Source organism: Humulus lupulus, chromosome 1, assembly GCF_963169125.1.
Source record: "Humulus lupulus chromosome 1, drHumLupu1.1, whole genome shotgun sequence".
Taxonomy (NCBI): domain Eukaryota; kingdom Viridiplantae; phylum Streptophyta; class Magnoliopsida; order Rosales; family Cannabaceae; genus Humulus; species Humulus lupulus.
Genome location: NC_084793.1, coordinates 303,873,618 through 303,898,925, shown reverse-complemented (window position 1 = coordinate 303,898,925; position 25,308 = coordinate 303,873,618). Strand labels below are relative to the sequence as shown.

At 39.0% G+C, this 25,308-nt stretch overlaps 3 protein-coding genes across 3 annotated transcripts; 1 reads left to right on the top strand and 2 right to left on the bottom strand.

Moving 5' to 3' along the window:
• The first annotated feature begins 12,371 nt into the window (after positions 1–12,371).
• Positions 12,372–13,994, top strand: LOC133812628 (ADP-ribosylation factor-like protein 2). Its single transcript, XM_062246414.1, has 5 exons — positions 12,372–12,538; positions 12,641–12,751; positions 13,113–13,275; positions 13,548–13,628; positions 13,752–13,994. Exons 1-5 carry the CDS (start codon positions 12,474–12,476, stop codon positions 13,887–13,889), a joined length of 558 nt encoding a protein of 185 aa, XP_062102398.1. The 5' UTR covers positions 12,372–12,473; the 3' UTR covers positions 13,890–13,994.
• Positions 13,995–15,179: 1,185 nt separating this feature from the next.
• On the bottom strand, positions 15,180–18,268 carry LOC133812627 (uncharacterized). The gene is made up of 10 exons (XM_062246413.1): positions 18,130–18,268; positions 17,631–17,733; positions 17,336–17,407; positions 17,181–17,255; positions 16,909–16,992; positions 16,381–16,450; positions 16,215–16,306; positions 15,783–15,824; positions 15,619–15,699; positions 15,180–15,528 (listed from the first exon to the last, which is right to left on the bottom strand). Exons 2-10 carry the CDS (start codon positions 17,640–17,642, stop codon positions 15,457–15,459), a joined length of 600 nt encoding a protein of 199 aa, XP_062102397.1. The 5' UTR covers positions 17,643–17,733; positions 18,130–18,268; the 3' UTR covers positions 15,180–15,456.
• Positions 18,269–19,158: 890 nt separating this feature from the next.
• LOC133812629 (protein RADIALIS-like 4) lies at positions 19,159–20,289 on the bottom strand. Its single transcript, XM_062246415.1, has 2 exons — positions 20,009–20,289; positions 19,159–19,390 (listed from the first exon to the last, which is right to left on the bottom strand). The coding sequence occupies exons 1-2, from the start codon at positions 20,287–20,289 to the stop codon at positions 19,369–19,371; spliced, it is 303 nt and encodes a 100-aa protein (XP_062102399.1). The 3' UTR covers positions 19,159–19,368.
• Positions 20,290–25,308: the final 5,019 nt, after the last annotated feature.

Below are 25,308 nucleotides of genomic sequence, written 5' to 3'. Positions count from 1 at the left end.
TCGCCCAGGGGATGATCGAGGAGAGGGCCCAATCCGGAGCAGCCGCGGGTCCTTCCGGTCAAGGTAACTTTTACTTATTTAAGAACGTAGATAGGGCCACTGCAGACCCCCGGCTGGTTAGGTTCAACCCTAGGCAGCTCGTCCATCGTCACCCAAGGAATCCGGACCTGGACACGCTTCTGCTCCACTGCGTTGACCAGCTCGTGCTGGACAACCAAGAGAGTCGGCCCAAGGGTACCGTAGTAGTAGATAATACCCTAGCCTTTAGGTCGGCCATTTTTGAGGAGTACGGGACCAATTTACGCACGTGGCCTGCGCTCCAGAGGGGCGTCTACGCTCCGGGGATTAGGCAGTACGTAGAAGAGTCCAGCCCCGATTCAGAACCGGACCTAGAACCTTCGCCAGTTCGTGAGATAATCGTCCTAGGCTCTTCCAGCTCGGGGGGTAGGGCTCCCTTAGTATTTGCTTTCTTATTGCCTTTATTTCTGTATGATTGCTGATAACCGTGTTTTTTTTTTTTTGCTCTTTGGCAGAGGAGATGTCTCAGCCCGGGAATAGTCTGCGGGGCGTTGTGTTTGGTGGGAATCCCCCAGCGGGGCCGAGGTTAAAGAGGCTTCGCGAGTCCAAGAGCTCGACCGGGGTTTCCACCAAATCCCCAGCTTCGGAGAAGGGGAGAGACCCGTCATCCCAGGTCGCGGGGGCGAACCTCCCTGTCGCCAGGACAGGACTCATGCATCCGGCACCCCAACGATCTCCACTGGCCGCCCAGGACGGGGTAATAGAGGTCGGGAATCTGGCCGCGGTAGCCCCGGACGTGCGTATCCCGGTCGACCCCCGGGCTTTGGAGAAGATGCCCGAAGCATTCCGGGGTACGGTGTACGAGTCGGCCAGCTACGCCGTCAGCCACTATTACAATATCAGGGAGAAGGAGCTCCGGGCCATCGAAACAACGAGCCCGGTCCGAGTTATAGAGTCCGCTATGGACATGACTTTAACGGTAAAGTGCCCCCTTCTTTTAAGGCTTTGACACTCACACGCCGCCTTTCTCCTTCCAGTTTGCTAATTTATCACTCTTTTCTTGCAGGGCATGGCTGCCGCCTATAGAGGCATCGTTAGGACCAAGGCCCAGCTCGAGGGTTTGGAAGCAGATCGCCAGACTGCCCTCCAGGAGTCTCAGGAGGCGAGAGACGCCTTGGCGGCCTCAAAAGCCGAGCTAGAGAAGGTCCGCTCGGAGAACCAAGAGCTTAAACGCTCCCTGGCCGCATCCGAGCTAGAGAAGCTTCGCTCCGAGAACCTAGAGCTTAAAAACTCCCTGGCCGCATCGCGGGCAGACCTTGAGGTGGCGAAGGCCGAAGTCCAGACCTCCCAGACCGCCCTGAAAGACGAGCGGGTCGTGTCGGAGCAGTCCTTACAAGACCTATTCTATCACTGCTGGTCCCACAATCCGGACGCGGACTTCTCCTTCATGCCGCCGGACCTCTGGGCATTCCTGTTGCCGCAGCTTCAAGCCCGCCTGAATAAGGAGGCTCCTCCATCGGAGACTGGAGAGGCCTCTGCCGCGGCGGAGCAGGGTGAGACCGCGACCTCCAAAGGGCCAGCTGATGGGGCTTAGGATGCTTCTTGTTTTCGTATTTTGAACTCTTTTTTTTTTTTTTATTGTAATTCTCTTTTTTATGTGAGGCGTTTCCGCCTCGAGACAATTTTCTCAACCAGTTTTACATATATATTTTCATGTATTTGGTCATAATTTATCTCTTTATTTTTATGAACGTAGTTCGAGTTAACTTTATCCGTATCCCGGGCTCTTTAAATAAGATCCGCGTTCAACAATTTTCTAGTTCACTCCTAAGTTTTTTGACCTGGTTAAGACCAGGAGCTTATTTTGACAAAACTCAGATCGCGTCAACTTTTATCCGTATCCCGGGATCTTTAAAGAAGAACCTCGGTCAACAAATTTTAGCTAACTTCTATGTTTTATGACCTGGTTAAGACCAGGAACTTATTTTGAAAAAACTTAGTTCGTGTCAACTTTTATCCGTATCCCGGGCTCTTTAAAGAAGAACCTCGGTCAACAAATTTTAGCTAACTTCTAAGTTTTATGACCTGGTTAAGACCAGGAACTTATTTTGAAAAAACTTAGTTCGTGTCAACTTTTATCCGTATCCCGGGCTCTTTAAAGAAGAACCTCGGTCAACAAATTTTAGCTAACTTCTAAGTTTTATGACCTGGTTAAGACCAGGAACTTATTTTGAAAAAACTTAGTTCGTGTCAACTTTTATCCGTATCCCGGGCTCTTTAAAGAAGAACCTCGGTCAACAAATTTTAGCTAACTTCTAAGTTTTATGACCTGGTTAAGACCAGGAACTTATTTTGAAAAAAACTTAGTTCGTGTCAACTTTTATCCGTATCCCGGGCTCTTTAAAGAAGAACCTCGGTCAACAAATTTTAGCTAACTTCTAAGTTTTATGACCTGGTTAAGACCAGGATAGGACTTAGTTTGTGATAACTCTTATCCATAGATAAAAATTAACACCTAAGTCGTTAAGGAGACCTGGATATATCCGGGTACCATATGCCCCCCAAGTAACTGGGAAAGGGTCTTTCGTTGTTACTTTAAAATTACCCTTGCAAATAACGAGAAACATTTGATTTTTATTTATACATGGGAGGTGACCTTCTAGGTCTTACACATGTTTATTGATAATATTTCTTTAGGTGGATTGCATTCCAAGTCCGCGGGACCGCCCCTCCACCAAGTCGAGCTAATTTATACGTCCCTTCTTTGATGACTTCGATGACCTGGTATGGTCCTTCCCAGCTTGGTCCCAGAACCCCATCTTTGGGATCTTTCCCGGCCAGGAAAACTCTCCTCAAGACCAAATCGCCGACGCTAAAGGCACGTCTTTTGACCTTAGCGTTGAAGTAGCGAGTGATTTTCTGTTGATAATGGGCGAGCTTGAGTTGTGAATCCTCTCGCCTCTCATCCATCAAGTCTAAGGAGTGGCATAGGAGCTCGTGGTTCTTGTTCTGTTCGTAGGACCGGACCCTGTGCGATAGGACCTTTACCTCCACGGGGAGGACCGCTTCACTTCCAAAGGTTAGGGAGAAAGGAGTGTGACCCGTGGGAGTCCGATGTGAGGTCCTATAGGCCCACAGAACTTGGGGGAGCTGTTCTGGCCAGATCCCCTTTGCCTCATCTAGCCTCTTCTTGAGGCTTGCCTTCAGGGTTTTATTGACAGCTTCGACCTGGCCGTTCGCCTGGGGATAGGCCACGGATGAGAAACTTTTCACAATTCCGTTCTTTTCGCAAAATTCGGTGAACAGGTCGCTGTCAAATTGAGTGCCATTGTCGGAAACGATCTTTTTGGGTAGGCCGAAGCGACAAACGATGCTTTTAACCACGAAGTCTAGCACCTTTTTCGATGTTATTGTCGCCAACGGCTCTGCTTCGGCCCACTTTGTGAAGTAATCAATGGCTACCACGGCGTAACGGACCCCGCCCTTTCCGGTGGGCAGGGCGCCTATTAGATCTATGCCCCAAATGGCGAAGGGCCAGGGAGACGATATCATTTTTAGCTCGGTCGGGGGTGCTCGTGCAACCGCGGCGAACCGCTGACATTTGTCGCACTTTTTTACGTATGAGATCGAGTCTTTGGACAGAGTCGGCCAGTAAAAACCCTGCCGAAGGATCTTCAAGGCCAGGCTTTGCCCCCCAGTGTGATCTCCGCAGAATCCGTCATGAACTTCCTGCAGGATGGCCTTCGCCTCACTTGGAAGAACACACCGGAGGAGAGGTAATGAATGCCCACGTCGGTACAACACCCCCTCGACTAGCGTATATCTCGGAGCTTGATAAAGGACTCGCCGTACGTCGTTGCGCCCTTCGGGTAACTTGCCCTCGACGAGGTACTCAACAATGGGAGTCATCCAGGTCGGCCTGATGTCAATCATCTCAATATCCGCTCGATCTCCGTCTATGCTTGGTTTGTCCAAGAACTCAATTGGCACCAACCCCAGGGTTTCTGCCTCCCCCGAGGTGGCGAGCTTGGCGAGAGCATCTGCATTGGCGTTCTGCTCCCAAGGTATCTGCTCGATCGACCCTTGCCCAAATGTAGATAATTCGGATTTTACCTTAGCCAAATAAGAGGCCATCTTGGGACCCCGCGCCTGATACTCGCCTAAGACCTGATTCACCACGAGCTGGGAGTCGCTGAAGCACTGGACAGAGCTTGCCTTTAGCTCGCTAGCTATCCTAAGTCCGGCTAACAAGGCCTCGTACTCTGCCTCGTTGTTGGACGCCTTGAACCCGAATCTCAGCGCCGAATGGAATCTATGTCCTTCTGGGGATATCAGAATAATTCCGGCCCCGGAGCCGTTCTCGTTAGATGAGCCATCAACGAAGATCCTCCACGATGAGCCTGAGGATGCGAGCTGCTGTGAATCTTCCGATGGGATCTCACGGAATCCCGCGCATTCTGCCACGAAGTCGGCCAAGGCTTGACTTTTTATGGTAGTTCGGGGAGTATAGAAAATCCCGAACTGACTGAGTTCGACCGCCCACTTTAGCAAGCGTCCCGAGGCTTCAGGCTTTTGCAAAACCTGCCTTAGAGGCTGATCGGTCATGATGTGTACAGAGTGGGACTGGAAGTATGGCCTGAGTTTTCGCGAGGCCGTGATTAGGCAGAACGCCAGCTTTTCCATCAACGGGTACCTTGACTCAGCTCCGAGGAGTCTCTTGCTGATGTAATAAACCGGTTTCTGAGCCCGGTCCTCTTCTCGCACCAGAACGGCACTAGCTGCGTCCTCAGTCACGGCCATGTAGAGGAAAAGAGGTTCTCCTACCCTGGGCTTTGATAGCACAGGTGGCTCAGCCAGGTGCGTTTTTAGGTCGAGGAATGCGCCCTCACACTCTACTGTCCATTCGAACTTCTTGTTTCCGCGGAGCAGGTTGTAGAAAGGCAGGCACTTGTCGGTCGATTTCGAAATGAACCGGTTCAGTGCCGCCACCCTTCCTGTGAGTCCTTGGACATCTTTCCGCGACCTGGGGGATGGAAGCTCGAGCAGTGACCTGATCTTGTCGGGATTTGCCTCGATTCCTCGGGTATTGACTATGAAACCCAAGAACTTCCCCGATGCGACACCGAAAGTGCATTTCTGAGGATTGAGCCTCATGCCATATTCTCGCAGTATGTTAAAACATTCTTCCAGGTCGGCAACGTGGTTGGTGGCAGTCTTTGACTTGACAAGCATATCATCGACGTACACTTCCATGTTCTTCCCGATCTGATCCGCGAACATTCTATTTACCAGCCTTTGGTAGGTAGCTCCGGCGTTCTTTAGACCGAACGGCATGACCTTATAGCAATAGACATTAGTCGGGGTCATGAAGCTGGTGTGATCCTGGTCTGCTGGATTCATCGCGATCTGATTGTAGCCCGAGTACGCGTCCATGAAGGACATGAGCTCGTGCCCCGCCGTGGCATCCACCAGTTGATCGATCCTCGGCAACGGAAAGCAATCCTTGGGGCAGGCTTTATTCAGGTCGGAAAAATCAATACAGGTCCGCCACTTGCCATTGGGCTTTGGAACTAACACGGGATTGGCAACCCAAATGGGAAATCTGGCTTCGCGGATAAAGCCACATTTCTTGAGCCGGGCCACTTCTTCTTCAAGGGCCTCGGCTCGGGTTGTCCCTAAACGCCTCTGCTTTTGAGACTTTGCAGGGACGCTTTTGTCTAGGTGGAGCGTGTGCATGATTATGCTCGGACTGATTCCTATCATGTCCTCGTGCGACCATGCGAATACGTCTAGGTTCTTTTTCAGAAACGCGGTCAGATCCGCCTTTCTTCTATCGCAGAGGTTCTTTCCGAGCTTCACCGTCCGTGAAGGGTTTTGTTCATCGATGCCTACCTCCTCGAGATCTTCAATAGCTTGGAGCTCGGACCTGTCCTCGCCTACTCGGGGGTCAATGTCCTCGCTTAAGGCGAGCTTTTCGTCTTCGGAAACCCGAGGTTTTTCAATCTCAGGGGCCGCCTTGGGTCCCTGCGATTCCTCTTCATCCTGAATGGCCATCGCCACCTGCCCGGGTTTAGATTTTCCCTTCATGGAAATGCTGTAGCATTCCCTGGCAGCGAGCTGATCGCCCTTGATAGTGCAGACCCCTGTCGAAGTAGGGAACTTCATGGCGAGGTGCCGGACGGATGTGATGGCTTCGAAAGCAACGAGCGTTGGTCGGCCCAAAATTGCATTGTAGGCAGCGGAGCAGTCAATGACTACGAATTCGAGCAGTTTGGACACTGTTCGGGACTCGTCGCCTAGGGTGATCACCAGCTCGATCGTTCCTATCGCTGCTGACCCTTCGCCTGAAAAACCATATAGCATCATCGAGGTTGCCTTTAGCTCGGAGACGGTCAGACCCATTTTTTCTAAGGTTGAACGGAATAGGAGATTGACCGAGCTCCCATTGTCCACTAACACCCTCCTTACTCTCCGGTTGGCGAGCTGGACTGCTACGACCAAGGGATCATTATGAGGGAATTGGACATGGCCCGCGTCCTCCTCCGTGAAAGTGACTGGTTGTTTCTCTAACCTTTGTTGTTTTGATTGACGCTGTTCCGGGACGAACTCCCCTCCATTGTGGGCCTTCAACTCATTTATGTACCTCTTCTGGGCGCCTCTGCTCGTGCCAGCCATGTGTGGCCCTCCAGAGATGGTGGAAATCTCTCCCTCGACCACGGGGGGAGGGACGTCCTGATCTACTCGAGGTCCAGGTTGACTGGCTGGGATCTCCGGAGCGGGTCGACCTGTGGGGACCCTGTTCCGCGAGTATTGCGCCAACGGACCTGCTCGGATGAGAGTCTCGATTTCATCTTTGAGGTGCCTGCAGTCGTCGGTATTGTGCCCGACGTCGTTATGAAAACGGCAGAATTTGGAAGCGTCTCTCTTTCCCTTAGGGTGCTTTATTGGCTCCGGTCTTTTCCAGGGGACTCGCGTAGCGTTGGCCAGGAAAATATTCTCTCTGGTTTGGGTGAGCTCGGTATACGCTGTGAACACGGGCTTGAATTTATCCACGGACTTATTCTTCTTTTGACCGTGCTGGACGTTTTCACCATTTCCTTTTCTTTTGCCGCCACCGGGCTGGTTGCTCTGCGTGACGTCGGGAGTCGCTACTACGATCTCTGTTCCCGCCCCAGCGGGCTTCTCGAGGACCTGGCTGGTCCCCGCGGCTGAAGCTTCAGCTTCCTCCAAGTTTATCCATTCTTGGGCTCTGTTAAGGAATTCACTAACTGAGCTGACCCCCCTCCTTTGAATATCCTTCCACAGATCTCCGCCTACTAGGATCCCGGTCCTCATAGCCATGAGTTTGGAGCTGTCGTCGGCATCTCTGGCTCGAGCAGCGACATTTGCAAATCTGCTCAAGTAGGCTTTTAGCGTTTCTCCAGGTTGCTGTCTCACGTTAGCTAGGGAGTCGGCCTGGACCCTGGCGGCCTGAGAGGCGCGGAATGCCCTCTTGAAGTCAGCCGAAAAGGTCTTCCAGGAGCTGATTGACTGCCTTTTACTTTGTTTGAACCACTGCCTGGCAGGTCCAGCTAGGGTGGAAGGAAAGATCAAGCAACGAAGCTCTGGCCCGATGTTATGAGCCATCATTAGGGTGTTGAACATCCCTAAGTGGTCAGATGGGTCTCCATCCCCGTTGAACTTTGACAAGTGAGGCATACGAAAGCCAGAAGGGTATGCCGTTGCTGCTATGTTGGGGGCGAAGAGCTCCATCTCATCCCCTGAATCATATTCATCTTTTTCTTTCTCTGACAGGAGCTTCTTCATCAGCTCCTCCATTTGAGTTAAGCGCTCTAAGGTTTTGTCCTGAGATCCTGGGTTATTCCGGGGCTGTTCAACAGCTCCGGACCCGTTGTACATATTAGGCGGGTTATTGCCCCTCCTATCTGGAGATAGGTCATTTGGGGCATTCCCGCCATTACGTACTTCGGATCGGACCCCAACTGAGCGGGCCTGGCTACCATCCCTAACTCGATCCTCTCTGTGAGAGTTGAGGCGATCTCGAAGGTCGCCTCCATGGGTATTATGGTGACTTTGTGCTGAACTTAGTCGCTGTCGCAGGTCTCCTCCTGAAAGATCACTCCGTGCACTACCGGTCCTGTGACTCCTGCTGGACAGGCTCGATGTGCGTCTTTGGCGGCTCCGACCTGATCCTTCCCCCGGCACCCTGCTGCGCCGGGAAGGCCCGGCCGATGGCGGGTCTCTCCTACTATTTCCGTAGGCCGGGATGTCTCGGATGGTTTGAGGAGACGGATATCTGATGGGAGAGGGAGGATGTCTGACCGGAGAGGCGATCCTAGTGCCGTCTGGACGGACTAAATTTGGTGGGGGCCTCTCGGCCCTGCCAGCTTGATGGTTTCGCGCTGGGCGATCTGGACGAGGAACTGGACGCTCTTCGGGGACGGGCTGACGTCTCCGGATCTCCTCGGCCCTCCTTTGGGAATTTCCCCTATCTCTTCTGGGTGTCCTCGTGGAAAGCTGAGAGCTAGGGGTTGATGTCCTAACCGAACGGCTGTACTGCTGCGGTTCGGTCTGAGGCATTTCCCTGAAGTTCGCCTCTTGATGGCGTGATGAAGGGGTGGAGTTGGCTGCAGGGAGTCTACCCGAACGGCTATACCTGGATCGATTACTCCGGCGAGACTTAGGAGCCTCGCCTTGCCTCTCTCCAACGTTACCGTTGGTTGTGAGAGGGGGTAGTCGACTCAGAATATCCTGGATTTGCTGACCAGCTGCTGCTAGCTGGCTCCTCAGTTGAGCATTCTCCATCTCCACCGCAGTATAATAACCTGGATTCGGATTAGGCGGCTGGGGCGTCGAACTACCAGTATCGTCTTGGCCGGCCGGCTGCTTTCCTGGCCTTTGCTGGACTTCAGGAACTTGCTCCTCGGGGAGGGCAACATGGCGGGCCTCCTGCCCATCATGCTGTTCTGTCTCGTTGCCATGTTTGGATCAAGTGGTCACCATAGTTGTATGTTTGTGGTAGTACTAATTGGATTCGCTCTCAATGAAAGCACCAAACTGTTGACGCGGTTCTTCGGCAACAGGTAATTAAGAGAAGAAGAGAAAGAGATTAGTACTTAAAAGTAGAACCGCCGCAGATATGAAATCTTTGTGATAAGAACTAGGTGACCCTAAACACGTTTTTTAAGTGGTTCGAAGGTTAAAATCCTTCTACTCCACTAGTCAATATTATTGATCTTTTCTGGGTAATTGGTTTACAAAATATATAGTTCTTACAAGACTATTTTTTCCAACCCCTATCAATTCCCAGGGTCTCCATATTTATAGGAGAAGGCACCTGGAAATTGGTAGGGAGGTCATCCCGTGACCTTACCATTTGTCATATCAAGTCTGTGATATTCATGATTACTTCCTAAACCTGACACACAAGTGTGGTCTAATCAGTATGGAAGGAGATAATGGGCCGCACGGCCCAACCCATCCGTGGGTGTCTGAATACGCACGTTCCTGCGGCGTGTCCGAGAAGTCAGGGGGATATCGGACACGTGATGGCAGGATTATGCACGTTTATCTTGCGTGTTGACCTCCCATAGGGTCAGAGCTTCCTGAGAAGCTCGCTACCGGAGCAATCCATAACCCGAGCTGATCCTTCAGTGGTCGTCGGATGTTGTTCCCAGCTCCTGGAACAACAAGAAGGAGCAGGTAACTCCATCCCCTCGAGCTAGAAAGGGCCCGTCCTGAAGATAAAGCCTCTGGCCTGTGGGAGCCTCGGGCTAAATCATGTTTAGTCCGAGGATCGTCCTGCTAAACAGCCCGTGGGAAATCCAGGGCGTATACCATGGTACCTAGTTACTTAGTCAGGTGTGAAAACAAAATCAAATCTAAATAAATCGTTATTGTCACTGGTTACAGCTAGGTCTAAAAAAAATCAGATATAAATAAAATGAATCAGGTGTCATGGTACCTGGTTACTAAAACAAATTTGGAAAAACAAATCCAGAAAAATCAAATATGAAGGAAAAAAATCAGATGTGAAGAATAAGAAGAATAAGACTAGATTTGAAGAAAGAAAAATAAGAATAAGAAAGACAGAAGAAGAAGAAAAAAAATATGTATATACATATTCATATTTTGCAGAAACGAAACTACAGGAAATATCTTTTGATTTTGATTCAACTCTCCAAGTCTGGGACTATTGGAATCATCAACTTGAAGCTATACTCAAATCTAGATATAAGGTGTAATATTTCTTTGAAGAACATGTATTTTTTCCACAAAGGTATATATATATAATTTCATTTTTCTGGGTTATATTTTTTTTTAAGTATGAATTGAACCTCAGAAAATAAAGTGTCACAAAGAAGAAGAAGAAGAAGAACCTGGTCGTCGTCATCGTTGGGGGCAGCCATGGAGGTTATGGACACTAAATGGGGAGAAGAAAAAAATAAATGAGAAGAGAGAGATATCGGGAGGAAGAGAACATAAAATAAGATACAATTGTCTAATTAAGCCTATGATAATTTATTTTTTATATTTTATGGAATTACCATATTTAATTTTTTTTTTTTCAAAACTTACCATATTTTGTATAATTATTTTTTTTCTCATAAATTTAGAAACTATATATATTTTTCCTATATTTATGTAAACTATCTCGTAGGATAAACTCCTTTGGACCTGAAATCCCCTTTGTCATGTTGCAACAGAGCCCCGAAGTGTTGGGTCTTGGACTTGGTTAAATTCAATAAACTTGATAATGTGACAAAACTAGTTTTTAAGGTTCGAATTTGATGTAGGCCCAATTGGGCTGATTGACTAATCGTTGACTATTATGACTATGTCATAGTTGGATCATATTGATCATGATGTAGCTGGACTTAAGTATTGGGCCCAAGCCTAATTTTAGTTAGTATGATTAAAAAATAGAGATTTTTTCTTAAATGCATATCTTTTTTGTTTTTGTTTTCTCTTTTACTATTCCTAATTTTTTTTTCAGTTTTGAAAAATATATTTTTTTAAGTTTTATAATTACAAAAATAAAGTTTTAGCAAAAAACAACTTGAAAATAACTTATTGCATAAAAAAAAAATGATATATATCATAACAACTAAATATAAACCTAAAAAACTAAAAACAACACAAAAAAAAGAAAAAAAGATAAAACTATAAAAATGTAAAATTTCATTAAAATTGTAATATTAAAAAAATATATTATTTGTCTGTAAAAATGTAATTTTTTAACAAAATTAAATATTTTATGCAAAAATCTCTAAAGATATATAATAAATTTGTTTATTGAAATTTTTGTAGAGAGATAAGAATTTTAAATTGGATAGGTGCTATTTGGTAACACTTAATAAAATAAATTTTTATTTAATTAATTAAAAATTTGACAATTAAATATAAAATGTGTTTGGTAAATTCTATTTTTATTTATTATTTTTTTAAAATTTTAATTAAAATTCATTAAATTTTGAAAATATAATTTTTTTCACTTTCAAAATTTTTTCAAACTGTTTTAAACTTTTTTTTTCTTATCTTCTTCAAATCAATACCCCATATTGTTAAATAAAAAATAAAAATAAAAGTTATCAAACGCGTTTATTATAACAAAAAACACAAAAATAGTTACCAAACATATTTTTATTTTTTAAAAATAAAGAAACAAAAATAAAATTATATTTCCAATTTTATGTAAAAAAATTCAAAAACAAAAATTTTACCTATCACATCCTTAAGTTCTTAAAAATCTCATTCATCCAAATCCCATATGAAAATTAATTATTCAAAGAGATGACCATTCTTTCGTATATACATATATGAAAATTTCCCGCCTTTCTTTTGTGCCCTCAACTGGTAAAGAGAACGGGCTCTTATTTCTAAGAGAAGTGAAGTGGAGTGGTGAAAATTACATCTAGTACCCAATTTAAGTTAATCTCTTTAATTTTTACCCATTTTTTAAAACTCTTTGATTAATACCCAAACTATTAATGACTCTACCCATTATACAGTGGTCTAGTGGAACTGACAGTGAAATATTATTTAAAGAGGAAAGTAAATCACATGACAGAGGCAAAGATTGAGATTTTTACATTGGACTTCTAGCAGTGTTTTAAGAGTAATATGGGAAATGTGCTTAAAAAAGTGGGTAATATTCAACTAAATATTATTAGTAGCTATTTTTAGTTAACTAATCCTAAAACTGGGTATTTTTCAAGTTATCCCTTCTAAGTGCCCTCTCGGCCCATGCCAATCGCAGACTTTAGCAGGCCAAGAAAGGCCCGGAGCAGTGTTAGCCTTTTTGGGTCCTGGGGCCCATTAATATTATCACAGAAATGAAGAACTGCACGACGTCGTTTCGTTATTGAACATCAGAACATCTCTTTCTTCAACCTCTCTGCTATTCCAGGCCCTGATCTCTGTACTGTACGGACACGAATCGAGATTCGGAGAAAATGGGTCTTCTTACCATCATTAGGAAGATCAAGAAGAAAGAGAAAGAAATGCGCATACTCATGGTGTATGGAAGTCTTTCCTTTCTCCTCTTTCAATCATCATCTTTATCTCACATCTTATTATGAAATTGAATTTGTTGATTTCTCCCTCTCTCTCACTCATTCAGGGGTCTTGACAATTCTGGAAAGACTACAATTGTGCTGAAGATTAATGGTGAAGACACTAGCGTTATCAGTCCCACACTCGGCTTCAACATCAAGACCATGACTTACCAAAAGTGAGCTTTCTCTTCTTAAGTAGAACATTTCTATTGGGACATTTTAACATACAACTGCCGAGCAAAGCTCTCATTATGCTTTTTCCCTTTCTTTTAGTTGTGTATTTGTAACTATCTTAATAAAAATAGTAGTTTTGAATCAAAATACTTATGGGTTTTGTTCCTTGTTGAAGAAAGTTCTTTTTTTTTTTAAAATGTACATTTTATTTGCAACCAAACAAAGTTCAATGACGTTTTAAGTGTCAAATTTTTTGTACTTGAGCTTGTAATCATAATTGGCACAATATGAACAATGGTTTGTCATAGCTGTACGATGTGATCAGGAATGCTGAAATGCTCATTGGGTTTAACATATTGGCAGGTATGTTCTTAATATATGGGATGTTGGGGGCCAAAAAACGATAAGATCGTACTGGAGAAACTATTTTGAGCAAACTGATGGCTTGGTATGGGTAGTTGACAGCTCAGATCTTCGAAGACTAGATGACTGCAAAATGGAACTAGATAATCTTTTGAAGGAAGAGGTATGTACACACATACACGTAACACCTTTTCCATTTTACATGAATTATGAATGTTGATGTTTCATATTGTTGTTATCTGCCTAGGATGAGATAGCTTTTGTTACTCCACCAGTCTCATATACTGTTGAATTTGAATAATTCTTTTTGTGTATTATGAGTTGTTGGATTGTGGTTGAGGTCTTGGATATTTTGAGATGATTCTCAACTTGATGAAACAATTATGCGAATAGGGAGTTTCTCTCATGGATGCTTACTTGGTTGTTCATTGGCAGAGGTTATCAGGGGCATCCTTATTGGTACTAGCAAACAAGCAAGACATAAAAGGCGCTCTAAAACCAGAAGAAATTGCCAAAGTAAGTTTGCCTTATTATGATTCTAAGGTCTTTGATCACTTGTATTCAGCTACTGATTAATCTGTGTTTTGGTTGTTTGTTTGTGTTTATGACAGTCTTTATTATTATACTTGTTTTGTGCAGGTTCTAAATTTGGACGCCATGGACAATTCACGACACTGGAGAATCGTTGGGTGCAGCGCTTACACGGGAGAGGGGCTTCTTGAGGGGTTTGATTGGTTGGTGCAGGACATTGCCTCTAGAATTTATGTACTCGATTGAGGCCACCATAACCATTACTCTTTGAGTTGTTTCTTGTATTGGACACTTCTCTGAGTGTGTACACAAACAAACATCAATTAATTTGCTTCTTTAACTTTTCAACCATACTATTCCAAATCTAACGAGATATTTTGTCGTCAAAAGCCAAATTTCAAAATACAATTGCGCTTTTGTTATGTAAATGAGCATTTTTTTGCATATGATTAGTATATCATGGAACCAATTACCGAAAACGTTTGCACATGTGGCAGTTGTTTATTGGCTGAGTCAAAATGGGTCCCACACAATCCTTCACTGGAAGTCCAGACAATCTACATGGATTGCAATGTGAAGTTTACTGATTTCCATTTTATACCATCGTTTTCATTATGGTTTGGATAAATTAGGCTTGATCACCCACACTAGAGGTGTTTAGACGTAACAAGTGAAACCACTCCTTGTTTAGATTGATTCTCAATCAAACTTGCATTGTTCCTTAATTTTCAATACTGTAAGGTAACACAGAAAGCTTAAATCTTATTTTTTTTTTTTAATTCAAATATGCCAAGCTGCAAAAGCATTCATGAGTTGTACTTGTTATTTATATATATGAAACGTCTTTGACTTATTTCTTGTTTCTTCTTAATGACCTTGCAAGTTACATCTGTGGACGGTAGCAGCAAACTGCTTAATGCATATAAATCCCAATGCAGCAAACGACATTGTTTTTGAAACAGAACACGCTCATATCACACCATCTTTAGAAACCAGAAGAATTTAGTTTCCATTAAACAACAATTACTAAACCAACCCAAACCACAGCTTCAAACAAAATCTTTTTACTTTAAAAGCACAGCTTTTATAAACACATAAACGACATGTTTATACCAACATCAAAGAAACTTCGGAAAGCCACGCCAGACTGTTTTAGATGGAATACATATCCTTTAATCAAAAAGTACTATTTCTAATATTCCTAATAATTTGTTCAATGTCATTGTTTTGTTGCTTTGACCGACCTGTTAAAGGAACATGGGAAGTTTTAGGTAGTCAAATCAAACTAGTATATACCATGTGTTTTGTTGACAATTGGCATATGCCTCAATGCTTTGCTCAGCTTCCATTGAAGTTAAACACATTAGTTTTGGCATAAGTTTTTTGTATCATGCTCTTATTGTCCATCATTTTAGCCCCTCAATGTCAAACCATTGTTGCACTGAGAATAACCACTAGCAAGGTCCTTATCTTTGGAGGTTTAATATAATGAATGGCTTCCTCCTCATTAGAACAGTAAACACACTGAAAACACAATTCAGTAATCAATTTTTAATCATATGGTTCTGTTACATTTGCCTTTTCAGCTAATCAAAATTTCAACCACAAAAATGTTATTATGTAAAAGAAAAATCACTTTTTGATCATTGTAATTGTCAAAATAAATTTATGATATCATTGGGGTAACAGGTTAACCACTGTCTAACTTTCAACACAAGTACAACTTCACTTCATCATGAAATCTTCAGTTGAAACAATAATCCAATTTAAGTTCAGCTCCAATATGAAAACGGTCGACTCATACCTGTAAACACTAGAGTGCTTCGTGAATAAGCTTTTCTGTAAGAGCTTTAGGAAGTCCCATAACAGCATCGCTTGTTCCAACCTGTTAAGGACAAAATCATTGTTTTATGATTAATCACAAAGTGAAAAGACAAATTCTCATGGTGAGCATGAAAAATGATGGCGGGCTAACCACTGCTTCTACAAAACGCAGTATCAGGGGATTTTCCAGTGTCAAGCCCCCGGCAACATTGAGAGTGACTGCTTCTTCAACCTGAGCAACAACTCAGAACGAACCACATTTACAGAAGAGCAATATAGAGCATCTCAAGAGATTGCATTATTTAGGAAATTTACCAGGCTATCAATAATGTCCTCTGGTATGTTGTGGAAATAAACCTGTATGCATACATCAACTTGTATAATTCCTCCCATAAACTATCTCAAAAGAATAAAACAACGGCATAATATGGATGAAAACTAACACTCTGAATGTTTGCAACTACTCACCAATAAAGCAAGATAAGGTATTTTTAACATAATAAGAATTAAAGTTACCACAGTTAGTCTAATCAGTAATATATTAGTCGATATTATCATTCATGTCAAATTTTTCTATACAACACAAAATGATTGAGATTGCATACAGACAAAGTAGTATACTGAGTAGTTCAACATGCATGATTTTGATATGTTGCAAATACTCAATTTATCTTGAAAAAAATACATTGCTTTCACTTTTTGGTAGGGCAAAAACTACAAATTAGCTTAAGAGTAATAAAGCAGTACCTCTGCTCGCTCCCACCCTCCTCTTCTTTTTCCTGTTTTAAGGTTGGTTACAAGAACAGATCCTACAACTGCTGCTTGACTACCGGAATAGCCTGCAATTCAGATAGATCCACTCACTACATAAGCTAATTCTTGCAGAAGGAAGGTGAGAATTTTGATAAGAAACCTTTGATGAAGCTCCGTGCTTCTTCCTTGCTAGACGGTTTTTCTCTAATTTGTCCACAAGATACCACCACCTCAAAATCAATTAGACGATGCAGTAAGAAACAATCTTTTATAAAAGATCTACAAGCGAAACAATAAACATATCACTAGAAAGCAACGGCATTGGTAATTTTTCACCATTGATTTGCTCAGTAAACCTAATCACATTTTAACACTAATGCAATTAAGAAGTGACAATTTTTATATCAAAGTAAACTTTGCCAAAGAGCAGAGTCGTACAAGTATAAATTTAGCAGAAATCATGGCACTTGTTAAGCTGTATAAGAAGAGAAAAGATTCAGCATAGTCTAGCAGACACTTACTAAACTTCAAACCTCCATTCTTTTCTTATGAGCACTCTTTTTTCTTAAAAAAAACAAAAAATCATGCATAGGAACACAGTTGCTCACTAAAATTCTTGAAATATAAAAATAGGGAGTTAAGAATAGCTAAAAGGAAAAAATATGGGCAAACATGAGTTGAAGCATACTGTGTCTGCAGTAATTAGAAGTCTTTCCTTAGAAACTTCTTCCAATTGACCTATACTTTTGAGTCTTGAAATTATGGCATCTGCCTGAGAAAAACAATTAAGTAGCCATGAATGAACTTTATGAGTTTCAGCTTTAACTCGAGAAAATAATAATAACAAAACTAATTGGACCAATAATTCACAGTGCATTTCTCTAAAACACAGGAACACCCAAGAATGTTGTACAAAATATACAAGAGTCGAAATGCAACATAACAAAGAGCAAGACCTACTTTTGCCTCAGCCAAAGCCACAACCAATTCTTCTGGCGTTTCTTTCCTTATACTCCTCTCATCTATGTCTGCAGTCTAAACCACAAACCAAATATTTAGTCAGGAATCTATACACCAAACAAGAAAACAATTACTGTTCTACACAAATACTGTACCATTATAGTGAACTCATATCCCATCTCACTAAGAAGTCGTCGCCGAGCCATTGACGCCGAACCCAGTATTATCTATAACCAAATATTAAAATTCAAACTAATAGTATAAAGTCGCGAGCTTGTATAATTGTGAACAGTAAAGATAAAACACGATTTGGGTTTTTGATTTTACTACGAGCAGAATTCATAATAATCAAGAACAAAGAAATTTCTTAACATTTTCAAAATAGAGAAAGATTGTCAGCTTAAATGGGTAATGCAGCTTCAGAGAGGGTAATAGCAGCATGCAACGAACCTGGAACGACATCTTTCTTCACTGTCGTTTCACGTTCTTTCTGTAAAGCTTTCGGTTTTGGAGCACCTTTCGTTTATGCCGAAAACCCACCTTTCCAAGATAACTGGAGGAAGAAAAAATCAAATCTTTTAGCCAGAATGGTTTATTCGAAAATTTTAAGAGGATTTAAGGGTGCGTTTGGAAAGTGAATTGTAATTGGAATTGCTTAATTTTACGAATTTGTATTAATTATTACACAGTAACTATATAATTAGAATTAATTAAGAATCACAATTACAGATTAGATTCTATAATTACTATTTTTTATCAATTTATTACATAATGTTTTACCAATATTCATAATTAATTACCATTTAATATTCAAACACATCACACCTTCTATTTTAAAATATAATATAATTAATAAAATATTATTGTAATTACACGATCCAAACACAGTTTTCCAAACACACCCTAAATAAAAATAAAAAATAAAATAAATAAACAAATATAAAATTACCCAAAACGCCGACGTTCTGGAGCTCTTAACACTGCCCTTTGGCTTCTATCGTTGTCCCTTGTTTTTCTGTATCAATCTAAAGTTAGCAAAAATGGCGTCTCAAAAGGACGATGGCGGTGATCAGAGACAGTCAATTGCAGAAGTTAGTTCTTGTCGAAGGAGGAAGAATTTTGGGAGTGGAAGCTTTGTCTCTGATTTAAGGGATCATTTTCATGAGTTTATTCAAGCTTCGGCGAATGAGCACAGAACTTGCTTCAAAGACACGATTCGGAAGGTTAGTGCTGTGAGTTTCTCTCAGTAATCTTTTTCATGAGTTTTGTATTCTTGGAATTGATTCTTCTACTTTACAATATCGAAAACAGCTGTTTAAAACGTCAAAGGCTGTCGGAGAAAACAGCAAATCTGGTCGGATTGAAGAAGGTGAAGTTTCACTGCCTCTTCAAACAACCGTGCTAGAGGATTAGGTATACATTGTGATCAAATTTTGATTTTTAGAGCAAAAATGATGAACTTTTCATTAACTTTTAAATTTCTTTGTTATCTTCTGTTATTACCATTTGAGATTTTACTTTAGAAAACATTGTATCACGTTTTGGTATATGTTTCGCTGGCTAGAATTAGAAATGAAAATGGAAAATGCTAAAGGGCACTCATAATTTTCAGCACTAGTAAAAAATTTGTCTCATAGCAATGTTGTTTGTAAATTGATAGTTATGAACTTAGAACTTTTGAGGTTTAGGTTGAAAGGTGGTTAATGCCATATTTTTTTTTTTTTACTATTACAATGAGGTTAGGGATTGTAGGGACCATTATAAGATAATACAATAGTCATATAAAGTGATATATATACACACCGTGATGGAAGATGACCATTTTCTATCTTTGTTTTTTAAAGGGTCATATCTATCTTTTGGGAAAGTCGTTTTAGCATTATGGTCTTAGTTTTAGCTTACGCTTGCCTCGGAATAGATTAAGAAGTAACAGAGTAGATATATCATAAAATGATGAGAGAATAAATAAGAACGAGAAAGAAAAGAAAAACACTTGATGATTTTTCTTGCTTCATATTTGTGCAATTACTGAAGAAAGTTTGTTGAGTTGAGAAATAGATAAATAAATGGAAGAAGACAAAAGTGAATCGCTGACAGTTACTGGTTGAATAGTTAATTGCTAGATCTGCTTTCAGAGAAAATGGTTCTTGAGTTGTCTCTACTGCTGAGTGTCATTCTTCGTTGGGATTTAGAGCTTTAGATTCTTCAGCCTGTAGAACACCATATGGAAAGTCAGGATACATATATAGACAAAAGTGCATTGTTAAATTGAGTGGTTTATACTGCTTCAAATAAGTATTTCTCTCATTTTTTGAATGCAAACAAGTAATGGTCCGAATGAATCTGAGAGCAAACAGTATATATGTTTAAGTTGTAGATTAGAGAAACTATCAGCATTTATATCTCTGATATAGTTACTGGTGAAGAAGTTGAAAGAAAAAGGAAATAAAGATGAGAGAATAAGCTATATGTTAAGAGTGTTTTTCTATCTTTACATATTGAGGACAATGTAGAACTCCAATTAAATGCTTGCCAGTGTTATCAAATTCTGCTCATTTATATTATTTACCTAAAATCTCTAGTGCACTTAGTTTGGTTCAGAGACTGAACTGAACAAGTTAAATGTTTACTGGGTGTTGCCCATTTGCCCATTCTCTAAAAAGTTTTCCCATAAGGGTAAGGCATGGCATTGTTGTTACAGCTTTTTATAGTATGATTTCTTAGTTGTATAGGTGATTAGATAGTTTAAATCAAAACCAATGAAGTAATTTAGACCAGTTTTTATAGACTCATATCACATACATTTGAAGAAGAAGAGATTCACTAACCTTTGTTCTTCATTGCTAATGTTGCTACTTCCTTGATGACATTTCCTATACTTAGGTAGGGGAAATTTTCCTGACTCAATGCGGTATATGTCCTCTTTAAGGATCTCATATTGCCTCTTTACTTCCTCTGCAGTTGTCTCTCCAACAATCTTAGCTATCTTATGCCAACGATCAGGTGCATCCCTATCGTAAATTGCCAGAGCATTTTCAAACAACTTGTTCTTCTCAGCTGTCCAATTTGGACTCGAGCCCGTGGATGAAGAAAGCTTGGTAGATGCCATTCTTGGCTGATAAAACTTCTTATCAAGATTAGGAAGAACACAATTGTGTTGGTCGAGACAAGAGAGAGTATTTTAGCAAAGGATGATAAATAAATCTTTTACTGATAATAGAAGCAACAGAGGAAACAAGTTAATGGTTTAGAACTAGCCAAGCAAATATAAAACAAAGATATGAAAATGAAAAAGTCAAATGGATTATTAGCTGATTTGCTATATAATAGTCCAATGAGTTATACAGGGAAAAGGGTTGTGCAAATTGGCAGACAATATTTGAAGATAGAATATTATAAGATGTTCGTACGCTTATCAGTAACAGTAACATGAAATGTGAGAGAGAGAGAGAGAGAGAAGGAGAAAGAGAAAGAGAGAGAGAGAGAGAGGGAGAGAGAGAGAGTTATCAAAGAAAGACAAGTCAGTTGCTTTCTTTTCAAGATTTTCTTTTTTTCTTTTTTCTTTTAAACATCAACTAGAGGTACTGTGGTGTTTAATATAATGTTATAAGCATGTGCGTTTCATTAGTAAAAGAATTCTTAACACTCTCGAAATTAATGATGCCACTAAACAAACACCCGTGAATTTATAATCTTATTTTAATTTTTTTTAATACTGTATTTGGATTTGTTTGCAGGATAATCCTAGTTTGGAGATTCTACATTACCTAATTAGCAGGTTAACTACGTGTTCTACATTGCTTTATCTAGAAATGAGAGCAAAATTGTTAATTCAATCCCAAGTCCAGGTACTATCTTCCAAGCCAAGAAGTCTCTAGTAGAAAATATAATAGAAAATTCAACAAAGAAATTCATATGCTTTGATAACTTATAATTTAATATGTCTTTTATACGTGTCTATATTATTGTTTTTCAACATTTAGGAGAATTCTACTTGTAAACTTACACAAACTCTAGTTCATTTAATAAACTATTCTTCCTTGTTTTATGGCAGTTGCCTGTTTTTTTTTTAAAAAAAAAAACTAGTAATTATAATTTTTTAATTATTTGTACCTAACAAATCACTAGTTACAAGAGATACACTTAACAATTATAGATTACAATTCAAAAACAAAGAGTTGATAGTACTACAATAATGTATATTTACTAGAATTTTCCCTAAACTACTATTCTTTTTTCTTTCTTTATACTATAATATATTACGTTATTGGACAACTATGGCAAGGGACATAGTAAAAAAAAAATATTATCATGGTATAGATAAAATTTAGAGTTGAAATTTGAGTTTGTTTGGTATAATCTATAAGAATATAAAATTATAGTTAGTTGAATGCTTCAATATTTAAACTGGGTTCAACTTGAGCTTTTGTGAGACTAATAATTTTTTAGGGGAGATCTTTTATTATAGTATTATTATTTCTAACATTTGCAAGACAAATTATGTTATCTTAATTTTTTTGATAAAAATAGTACACGGGTCCAAGTGTCTTCTACATACAGATATATTTATACATACAGTGTGAGCATAATTGGTACTCACTAAAACAAATCAATTTTTTTTTTAATGAAAGCTTATGAAAAATAATTTGTTATTAATCAAGCCTAAAAATTTTGAGCTCAAGTAGTTGAGTTGAGTGTATGTGAAAATGGGAGGGTTCAAATCCCTTTTGTATAAATAAAAGCGTAAAAATTTTGAACTCATTTTAAATATTTGGATAATTAATGAAAATTTAAATAATCCAAATCAAATACCCTATATTTAGTACAAATATGAGATATTTAATATGATGGTAAGTTTATTTCTAAAATTTAAAAGCTTAAGTGATAGGGATCCAATTTTGTATCATCAAAATATGCATTATGTTCATAATATATTAATAATTAGATTAATTGAACAATTATGAAATATTAGAAGCCACTAATCTAAATACATAAAGTAATAAAGTTTGTAGTACATAACGAGATAGATTCTAATTTTTGTATAAAGGGGACTAAATCTAAAGTCTAATTGATAAGTTATAAATATGAATTGGCAAAAAGTTTGTAGTATTTGATGACAGCAATGTAATAACTCAGCATATAACCCTCCTAAAAAGAAGTTATTTCTTCAAATGAAATATTACTTAAATCTCTCCCGCGGCTACATTCTTTTCTTATTCTTTTTCTTTTTTTGAGTTGACCAATGGGAAAGTGAAACCTCATATCTTTTTTTTTTTTTTTTTCTTTTCTCAAGTTAATACAATTTGTCCGTAAAGCATTCTCAACGATGTTCTAATCCATCTTTTAAAATATTTCTCCAAAATACATTTTTTTTCTATTTTACATCTAACTTTTACATTACACCATACATCAATTTCTCTATTTCTCTATTTTTTTTTCTTTAAATAGTATATTTTAAAATATTTTCTATTAATTTTAAATATTTTCTTTAACTATCAATAATATCATAATATCTTTTAATATTTATACCCATATATCATATCACATAATTATATTATAATACTACCCATAATAAAATAACAATAAAAATTTATTAAAAAATAAAATATAAATAAAACTAATTTACTAGGTATATAACTATATATAAATATATAAAAAGAGAAAAGAAAAAAAAAAAGAAGAGCATATATATATATATATTTATGTGTGTGATTTTACGTGTTTTAGAATAATGTAAGAAATAATATAAAAAATTAATATTATATGTTTACATAGATAAATAGTGTGTTCTAAATATAGTTATGTAGGTAAAAAAATTTAAAGTATAAAGCATTCATTGGAGACTATTTTAATATAATTTTAACTATTTAGTTATTTTAAATCACCGTTTGGAGTGCTCTTCTAGTCCAATCAAATTAATTAGGTGAGGAAATTGTTATCATATCACAACTTTTGTTCATTTAAAGAAAATTTATTACTCTTTATTTATTATAAAAATAAAATATGGTCATTGTTAGAAAAAGATAAAGCTACAATAGAAATAGAATAGTGAGTAGTGGTGTTTGTTTGTGCTTTTCTTGAGATCTTTGCTCATTGAAAAAGAGTATTAGGTGTGATATTTAAAACGTTTACCTAATAATAACACAACAATAAACATGTGATGAGACAGACTATTTTCTAAGGTATCTTTTACATAATTTGGTCTACAAAAATTGTTAGACAAAAGCAATGAATATTTAGGTTAGCTTAGCTTTTAAGAACACTCGTAGAGGTAAGTAAAGTCACCGAGTTTGGCACTAATGGATACCAAAATTTATAGGTTTTGAAAATGAAAGATGATCAAATTAATTAAACTGAAATAAATTATACATATATATATATTATAAATTAAACTGAATAGTTAGGCACCGCCAAAATTCACAGTAGCATCCGTATGACCTTTTTAACCTACAAAATAAATAAGTGGTTAACATGATCGTCTAAAAAGAAGATATAGTTGAATTCAAAGAATGAAAATATACAGAATTATCATTAAAAAAATGAAAATAATGTGAATGGACGAAAATTTTCTAAATAATATTAACGGTCCTCTAGACCATGAAAGTTTTGGCTCTAATGAAAATAAATCATAAATGACAATATAGTGAGAGACAAAGATAATTAATGAATGATTTTGATTTGTTACCAATACAATAATTTCACAATTTTAATCTGTTATTTTTGTAGAAGAATACCTAACTTGTTTCAATCACTAATAAATGTTCATGTACTATAGTTGCTTATTTTATATATACATATATATATATATCACAATTCTCATATAGGGCTTCACTTTAAGTTCTATCGGTGGAGCTCTTCAGTGTTCTCGACCCGTGAACAATTTTCGATGCGATTTTTTTTATGACTGTGTATATTGTGGTTGTTTAGAGCATCCGGCAAATTTTCAGAAAATTCCGAATAGTTTATAGTACCGAAAATTAGATTCAAACATGTTGCTTTCTACGCGCATAAAAAAAATTAGTCATGGGTGCAACAACATGTTTGAACTTAGTTTTCGGTACTGTAAACTATTTGGAATTTTCTGAAAATTTGCATGATGCTCTAAATAGCTACAATATACACAGTTATAAAAAAAATCGCGCTGAAAATTGTTCATGGGTCGAGAACACTGAGAGCTCCACCGATAGAGCTTAAAGTGAAACCCCTATAGGAGAATTGTCCCATATATAGGGGTTTCACTTTAAGCCCTACCAGTGGGACTCTAAGTGTTCTCGACCCATGAATAGTTTTCGGTGTGATTTTTTTTATGATCGTGTATATTGTAGTTGTTTAAAGCATCATGCAAATTTTCAGAAAATTCCGAATAGTTTACAGTACCGAAAACTAGGTTCAAACACGTTGATTTCCACGCGCATAAAAAAAATTAGTCACGCGTGCAACATGTTTAAACCTAGCTTTCAATATTGTAAACTGTTTGGAATTTTCTGAAAATTTGCAGGATGCTCTAAATAGCTACAATATACACGGTTATAAAAAAAAAATCGCGCCGAAAACTATTCATGGGTCGATAACACTGAGAGCCCCACCGATAGGGCTTAAAGTGAAACTCCTGCAGGAGAATTCTCCATATATCTTACCTCTTATACAAATGGCTATCAAACGGTAGTTTGTATTTAACAGAATTTAGTATGGTTTAACAGGATTTGGTATGACTTTAACAGAATATGCTAAAAAAAAAGTTACAGTTTAACAATAATGATAAATAACCTTTCACACCCTTTCAGAAGTACACATTCTTTCAGAAGTACACAACATTTCGCATTCAGTAACACAATACAAATAGATAAACAAATGTTGAAGAACCTATGTAACGAAAGAGTCTCAGTCTCATACCCAGGACCAAAACGATAAAGCCAAGCTCTCGGTATTTCTCAATTTAACCCTTCATCTTCAATTCCCCATATTATATACTAAAGGCCTAAGTTTTGTTAATATTCGATTATAGTTTGGATTCGTTTTATTTTTAGGGGTGATACATACAGAACATATGTATGCATTTTTCTGACTTTTTCTTGCTGAATGTTCATCTTTAATTTTACTTAACAGAATTGCCTAATTAGTTTTTTTT